The following is an 8,962-nucleotide window of genomic DNA, read 5'->3' as shown; positions in this document are numbered from 1 at the left end:
ATATATATATATATATATAAAGATATTTAAGTATGTGTTTTGGTGTGTAGTAAGTATCATTATAACTACGAAACTGGTGGCCTATAAGAGATGAGCGGTTCATGTTAGGTGAGGCAGATTCATGTAGAGGAGTCAAGTTTTAATCAAAGTGCAAAATGGGAGAAAACATTTTTGGCAAGGGGTTTATTCTGTGATGTTAACAATAGCTAACATGATATAGGGTATACATATACATATATATATACACACACACACACTATATATGTATATAGTATATATATACTATATATATATGTGGGCTTATGGGCTTCCTGGGTAGCTCAAATGGTAAAGAATCTGCCCGCAGTGTGGGAGCTCTGGGTTCAATCCCGGGGTCAGGAAGATCCCCTGGACAAGGGAATGGCAACCCACTCCAGTATTCTTGCCTGGAAAATTCCATGGACAGAGGAGTCTGGTGGGCTATAGTTCATGGGGTTGCAAAAAGTCAAGTAATGACTGAGCGACTAACTAACACACACACAGATACTCTTCAATTGTTTTTATGATTCTACAGTGATACTGAGAAGGGTAAATTTTTAAAACCCAATATCCAATTAAATAGGTGGTTTTATGATGGTGTGATGCATCCTCACTTAATCTGGGGTATTTACAGTCATTGGCTGATCTACCTGGTTGAAGCTGCACATGCATTTTGCAATAGCTCATGACCTCTCATAGCTTGTGTTCAGCATGGACCCATGAAAATTTGAACTGAAAATTGCTTTCTTGTTTCTCTTTGTGGCAGAAAAGGTTATATTGACCAAATGGTCTTAAAGTTTAAGCTGGGTTACACTTACTCTATGTTAGTGTATGATAGTTGAGTCACTTTGGTGACTGACTAGACAGTGCTGGTGGAGAGCTCGTTTAAGGGAGTAGTTCCTACAATTTCATGTTGTGCCTCAGTGGAGGCTTCAAAATTTCTGAAAGGAAAGAGCTAAGGCCTAGTTATCTAACCAGAAGATGATGAAGCATATGGTATAGATGCTACCTCTTGAAACTTTATTTGTATAGTGAAAAGTGAAAGTGAAAGTCATTCAGTTGCTTCCGACTCTTTGCAACCCCATGGACTATACAGTCAATGGAATTAGGAGTACCTTTTTCTTGGATTGTATACTTGGGATTCCAGCTTGGAGTAGCTGGAAATGAACTTATAAAGATTGTGGGTTACAATTTCCTTAATCATATCTAGACATTAAGACTGTCTTTATGTATTTTGGAATTTGACACTCTAAGAACTAATCATCTAATTCAACTTTCATAATGATTTTAGGGGGTTAGATGGGGTAGTATTACTATCGTATCCATTTTAAAAGTCATTAAATAGAGACATTTTGTGATTTATCTAAATTCCTATTCTTTGTGGAGTTGGATTTTAAACTTAGGTTTTATAACTTTTAAGTGCAAATTTATTTTCCTTAAAACAAGGAACTGGGATAAGCTAAACCCACTCCACAGTTTACTAAAGGCACCCTCAGGGGCCTGCTGTCTCAGCACTGCTTCTCCCTGAGGTCACAACTCCTCTCCATAAATTTACAGATAAACATAGTCCATGTATAGAGATCATGGCTAGTTCTCCTAATGCATCCATAAGAATGAACATTCCTTGGACTTTAATAGTTGCTTCACTCAGTCATTCATTTTTACTTATTGTTTCATAATGAAACAATAAGTAAAAAGCTTTTAAGTGCCATTAAATGATGAGGGACTATTGAACATTTTTATTTGAACAGAAAAGAAAGATAGATAAATCTCATCTTGTACTTTAGAAATATATTCAAGACAAAAGAGAAACTCGTAGACTTGTTTGAAACATGTGTGGCGACTGACAAAGCTCAGTGCTTAATTAAGGAAGAAAAAAGAGTCTGAAGGTTTTCTCTTTTGCATCGTTGAAACCTAAGTGTTTTATATTTGATACCTTGTGATTTAAATTTAGCATTAACTACATTGATGGTACGGAGAAGGCAATGGCAACCCACTCCAGTACTCTTGCCTGGAAAATCCCAGGGACGGGGGAGCCTAGTGGGCTGCCGTCTGTGGGGTCGCACAGAGTCGGACATGACTTGAAGCGACTTAGCAGCAGCAGCACATTGATGATAAAGGAAGAGAGTTAATTTTTTAAGTTATTAATAGCAATAGCTTTGTTGAAGGTTGTCTAAGTTTCTCATTTTTATGCAACACATATAATTCTGGGGAGTTTTAAATCATATTTTGATTAAAAAATTAAGTAGTATTTACCGACAGCTGTGTGCTCACTCTAGAAATCCTATAGCCAGTCCTCTGGAAGGAAAGTAATTACTGTTTGTATAGTGAATAATCATGGGTTAATAAATTATTAACTGCTAAAACCTCAGGGTATCTTTGGAAGTGGCTAATTCAACTCCCCCCTTTGGTAATTAAGGATATTAAGAGACATATTAGTTGAGTGGTTTACTTAAGGCCCTATAATTAGTTACCAAGTTAGCCCTGAAACTCCCCTTAATTCTGATCTAGTTTGTATCCTCTGTACTTTGCTTGTTGGATTTGCTTAAAAGTAAATCAACTCTTTGAATTTTAGAAAACTCAAATATATGTGTGGTGAAAAAAAGGATGCCAGTTTCCAGAATATGTAATAACAAATTTAATTTCTAGATAAAAGTTCAAATTATTTGCTTTAAATTATGACATGTAGTTGTTGCTGCAGGCTCTGCTGAAGATTGATTGCCAAGGATTAGTAGTGCACCTTGTCCAAGAGGCTGCTATTCTGACTTCAGCTGTCAAGCTTGGGAAAGGCTGGAGGGAACTAGCTGAAAAGTTAGTGCGACTCACAAAGCGACAAATGGAGGCATATGAAATTCCTCACCAAGGAAAATCTGGAGATTTGGCTGTAGAGGTAAGATTTCTGTTCATCTAGGTAGTAAAAAACTGCAGACAAAGTAAATCAAATGCAGTCAAGAGTCCACTGCATATACTAACTGACTGAGGGAGTGTCCTAAAGGATCCACTCACTGAAATCACTGAATCTACAACCATTGATGTTATCTGAAATATACTCATGTCACTCTTTAACGGTATTAAGAACCTTTAAGATATATTGATGTTTCTCCTACTGGATTGCATATGGCCTTTTATCAAATAAATTGACCAAATGAGATAGGCAGTTGTTATGAAGGGCTATAAGAACTTGAAGCAGAGAAAAGATAAACTTTGAAGGAAAGAGTTGGGACCCAGTCAGGACAAGGAAAAGGGACACAATAGTAAGTATTTATCAGCTTCAAAAATAGAATCAGTCATTGGTGGTAAATAATGTTTGGTGACAAAAAAACATTTAAGAGAGTAAATGGTATGAGGTCATTGGTAACAATAGCTAGAGATATCTGTGTGCGTTATCTGTCTCCTTCACAATTTTGCATACAGTAACTATAGACATCAAATACAGAATGACAGATGTCAACTTAAAATATAGTCACAAACTAAAAGTTGAGAGTTATGTTTTATTTGGAAATTTTGCAGAGTTAAGCCTGGGAGGCAGCATCTTGAGCATCCCTGAAAGAACTGCTCTGAGCAAGTGGGGGGAAGAGTCAGGTCATATAGAAGTTTGCAACAAAGGGCAGGTAGTCTGAACAGCAAAAGTATTTGGTAAATTACAGAAAACCAGATATCTCAAGTTAAGGAATGTAGCACTTTTCTGTGTATGGGAAAATACGAGTCTGGGCTTACTGAAATCATTCCTTTAATATGCATCTCAGCCATCTGGGCCCAGCATCCTGCATTTTTCACATCCTGAATTCCTCCATGCTCACTGTAGGGAGTGACTGTGGCCCAATGGGCCAGAGAGCTCAGGTGCTCTTCCTGGGTACCATTAGGACTCAGGAATTCACATTTGAAGGACTAGAATCACTGATGACTGTGATCCTTGTTTGCTGGTATGGCACGAAATATTCCATTTCTCACAGCATGTAAAACAAAGCAAATACGTAAAATTCAAAATTTTTATTAATATTAAAACAAAGTATACTATTCAGTGTAAGTTATATAAATATTTTCTCTATTTACCACAAAGACATATGAGTCATTTTTTTATTGACTAAATCAAATCCCTTTCGCTTATACAGTAGAAGTGATAGATTAAAGGAATTAGATCTGATAGAAAGAGTGCCTGAAGAACTATGGAAGAAGTTCGTAACACTGTACAGGAGGCTGAGATCAAAACCATCCCCAAGAAAAAGAAATGCAAAAAGGCAAAATGGTTGTCTAAGGAGCTGAGAAAAAAAGAGAAGCAAAAGGCAAAGAGAAAAGTAAATATCCATCTGAATGCACAGTTCCAAAGAATAGTAAGGAGAGACAAGAGAGCCTTCCTAAATGATCGATACGAAGAAATAGAGGAAAACAACAGAATGGGAAAGACTAGAAATTTGAAATACCAAGGGAACAAAACATTTAGAAATACAAAAAAAAATTAGAAATACCAAGGGAACATTTCATGCAAAGATGGGCACAATAAAAGACAGAAACAGTATGAACCTAACAGAAGCAGAAAATATTAAGAGGTGGCAAGAATACACAGCAGAACTATACAAAAAAGATCTTAATGACTCAGATAACCATGATGGTGTAATAACTGACCTAGTGCCAGACCACCTGGAGTGCGAGGTCAAGTGGATCATAGGAAGCATCACTATGAACAAAGCTAGTGGAGGTGATGGAATTCCAGCTGAGCTATTTCAAATCCTAGAAAATAATGCTGTTAAATTGCTGCACTCAATATGCCAGCAAATTTGGAAAACTCACAAGTGGCCACAGAACTGGAAAAGGTCAGCTTTTATTCCAATCCCAAAGAAAGGCAATGCCAAAGAATGTTCAAACTACTGTACAATTCTACTCATCTCATATGCTGGCAAAGTAATGCTCAAAATTCTCCAATCTAGTCTTCAACAGTACATGAACCTAGAACTTCCAGATGTTCAAACTGGATTTAGAAAAGGCAGAGGAACCAGAGATCACATCCTTTGGATCACAGAAAAGGCAAGAGAATTCCAGAAAAACATCTACTTCTGCTTCATTGACTCCATTAAAGCCTTTGTGTGGGTCACAACAGACTGTGGAAAATTCTTAAAGAGATGGGAATACCAGACCACCTGACCTGCCTCCTGGGAAATCTGTATGCAAGTCAAGAAGCAACAGTTAGAACTGGACATGGAACAATGGACTGGTTCCAAATTGGGAAAGAAGTACATCAAGGCTGTATATTATCACCCTACTTATTTAACAGGGTGCAGAGTGCATCATGTAAAATGCCAGGCTGGATGAAGCACAAGCTGGAATCAAGATTGCTGGGAGAAATATCAAAAAAGCTCAGATACGCACATGAAACCACCCTTATGGCAGAAAGCCAAGAAGAACTAAAGAGCCTCTTGATGAAAGTGAAAGAGGAGAGTGAAAAAGCTACCTTAAAACTCAACATTCAAAAAACTAAGATCATGGCATCTGGTCCCATCACTTCATGGCAAATATATGGGGAAACAATGGAAACACTGACAGACTTTATTTTCTTGGATTCCAAAGTCACTTCAGATGGTGACTGCAGCCATGAAATTAAAGACACTTGCTCCTTGGAGAAAGGCTATGAGAAACCTAGACAGTGTATTAAAAAGCAGAGACATTACTTTGCTAACAAAGGTCCATCTAGTCAAAGCTATGGTTTTTCCAGTAATCATGTATGGATGTGAGGTTTGGACCATAGAGAAAGCTGAGCACTGAAGAATTGATGCTTTTGAACTGTGGTATTGGAGAAGACTCTTGAGAGTCCCCTGGACACAAGAAGATCAAACCAGTCAATCCTAAAGGAAATTAGTCCTGAATATTCATTGGAAGGACTGATGCTGAAGATAAAGCTCCAATACTTTGGCCACCTGATGCGAACTGACTTATTGGAAAAGACCTTGATGCTGAGCAAGATTGAAGGCAGGAAGAGAAGGGGACGATGGATGATGAATGCTTGGATGGCATTACCGCCTGGAAGGACATGAGTTTGAGAAGCTCTGGGAGTTGGTGATGGACAGGGAAGCCTGACATGCTCCAGTTTGTGGGGTCTCAAATGAGCGACTGAACTGAACTGAAATAAAAATATTCCAGTGATGAGTACATATAAAATGGCCTGTATCTCTGTTTCACATGAGTGCAAACATTTTCAAGATATTTCAGTTAAGGAAAATTTATCTCTCTAGTTAGATAATGACTTGATAGGAGGCAAAATCTATATTCTCTGCTTCCTTTTTGAGCATAGAACTGGGTATTAATTTCTTGAGAAAATTTTCTTACTTTGAAGTAACTATGTCACCTGTGTGTGCAGTGTGTGTCTGCAGACTTGAGCCTGGCCGCCTACAGTCCATGGGGTCTCAAAGAGTCGGATACAACTGAGCACACACACACACTCACACACCTATTAGAGTAGCCAAAATCCAGAACACTGACTGCACCAAACGCTATTGAGAACACGAGTAACAGGAACCCTCATTCACTGCTCATGGAATTACACAGTCACTTTGGAGTGTCTTGGCTGTTTCTGGCAAATGAAACGTACTCTTGGTATATGATCCATCAGTCCTGCTCCTTGGTATTTACTCAAAGGCATTGAAAACTTTTGTCCACACAAAAACCTGTACATGAATGTTTACAGCTTCTGTATTCGTAATTAGTAAAACCTGGAAGTAACCAAGATGTCCTTCAGTAGGTGAATGTGAATGGATAAGTACACTGTGATATAATAGAATATTACATGACAACGAACTTTTATTCAGCACATAAAAAAATGACTAAAAAATGACTTATCAAACCATGAAAAGACATGGAAGATCCTTCAAATAACATTACTAAAGAAAAGAACCCAATCTTAAAAGGCTATATACTGTACGATTCCAAATATATGATGTTCTGGAAAAATCAAAACTATGGAGACAAATTAGTGGTTGCCAGAGTTTGGAAGAGAGGAATAAATAGGCAGAATACAAAGGATTTTTACGATAGTGAAAAAACTCAATATGACACCATAGTGATGAATACATATCATTTTATATTTGTCCAGACCAATTGAATGTACATAGATGTTAACCCTACACTATGGACTTTGAGTGATTATGATGTATCAGTGTAGATTCATCAGTTGTATCCAATATACCACTGTGGTGAAGGATGTTGATAATGGGGAAGGCTATGCATGTGTGGAGGCAGGAGATAAATGGGAAATCTTTGTATCTTCCTCTCAACTGTGCTGTGAAGCTAAAACAGTTGTTAAAAAAAAAAAATCTTTCCAAAAAAAGTTGTCCAGTTGAAATCAGGGCTTGTTTTTTTTCTCATTAAGCTCTGTTTTTAAAAAGATTTTACTTAGAGTTGTTTATCAAGAAATTTTGTTAAATATCCAACTTGTCTCAAATTGTGGTTGTTTTCAGTTTGTCTTCCCCGCAAATCTTCATAAAGGCCAGCTAACAGCCTACTTTTCCTTTATTTACTTTAGCACAGCCCAAATCACGAATGACTAAGTCTATGCCTGAGGCTGATAAATACTCAGAACCGGAAAGGAAAACCTCTGTGTGTCTTTCTAGGGCCTATTGTTTAATTTATTGCGATAAGCACTAACAATCTTCACTTTGGTGCTTGCCGTGCTAAGTTGCTTCAGTCATGACTGACTCTTCGCAGCTGTATGGATTGTAGCCCGCCAGGCTCTATCCATGGGATTCTCCAGGCAAGAATACTGGAGTGGGTTGCCATGCCCTCCTCCAGGGGATCTACCCAACTCAGCGATCGAACCCACGTCTCCTGCGGCTCCTGCATTGCAGGTGTCTTCTTTACCGCTGAGCTTTACCCGGGAAGCCCCCATCACTTTGGTGCATGTGGTTAAATGTTTAGAAACTATTCCAAATAATCTATAAAAATTTTACCTTTTAGACTATGTACTGTAAAGGGTAAATGTATGCTGGTTTCCAGGTCTCTGAAAAAAGAAAAAAACCTGTACAATATTTTTTTCTTAAGGAGGAGATGATTCTTCAATAAGATTAATTTACAGGTTAAGCGGTTGATTTCAAAACATACTTTTATTAATTCTGGATAGGGTGTGCAGAGGGAGGGAATTGAAACTGGGGCAAGGAGATAACAAATTCTTGTGGTTCCCATGCTGCTTTTTATTTCCTTTATCTCACTTCCTCAGTGGACACACATTTAGAAAATTTCCTCCTGTGTGTGCCAGTGCCTACAATCAGCTTCTTTTCACTCACTTTCCTTGCTGTTCAACTTCTCCCTTTTTCCTTTGTTCTATTTTTATTTTATCTAACAGTTATCTGGCACTTACTCTGTGCCAGTCGCTGTTCCAGTAACAGTTCAAAAATTGACTTATTTAATCCTTTGAACAAAAAACTTGTGGGGTGGATACTAATGTTATCTAAGCTGTAGGGAGGCTAAGTAACTTGCTCAAACGTGCATAGCTAGAAACTCACAGAACCAAGTTTGGAGCACAGACGTTTGACTTTGGAGTCCTTATACTTTAACCCCTACGCATTGACCACCCGTTCAAATACAGTATAGTAGCTGAGTGGCAGAGCTGGGAGTTATGCTTGGGACGGGGAATTTAAAAAGCTCATTTTATTTTTTTTCTTTTTTTCAAGCCATGTCATGATTCTATCAAAATTTGCCTCAACACCTCAGCCAATTTAAGAATGGATTATCAAAAAGAGTATCACATTTTTCTTTTCAGATAAGATCAGTTGCTCAGTCGTGTCCGATTCTTTGTGACCCCATGAATCGCAGCACACCAGGCCTCCCTGTCCATCACCAACTCCCAGAGTTCACTCAGACTCACGTGCATCGAGTCAGTGATGCCATCCAGCCATCTCATCCTCTGTCGTCCCCTTCTCCTCCTGCCCCCAATCCCTCCCAGCATCAGAGTCTTTTCCAA

The 8,962-nt window shown here is 38.2% G+C and overlaps 1 protein-coding gene across 2 annotated transcripts in view; it reads left to right on the top strand.

The window, feature by feature from the left end:
* MACC1 (metastasis associated in colon cancer 1) overlaps window positions 1-8,962 on the top strand; it is a 93,449-nt gene that overhangs the window by 70,720 nt on the left and 13,767 nt on the right. For both annotated transcript variants that reach the window (XM_010832781.1, XM_010832782.1), the window contains one exon: window positions 2,720-2,908. In XM_010832781.1, coding sequence (XP_010831083.1) covers window positions 2,720-2,908 — 189 coding nt within the window. The remainder of the gene's footprint in view (window positions 1-2,719; window positions 2,909-8,962) is intronic.

This window comes from Bison bison, unplaced genomic scaffold (assembly GCF_000754665.1).
Source record: "Bison bison bison isolate TAMUID 2011002044 unplaced genomic scaffold, Bison_UMD1.0 scf7180017862274, whole genome shotgun sequence".
Taxonomy (NCBI): Eukaryota; Metazoa; Chordata; class Mammalia; order Artiodactyla; family Bovidae; genus Bison; species Bison bison.
Note: the sequence above shows the minus strand (reverse complement) of the source record. Positions and strands in the feature narration are given on the sequence as shown.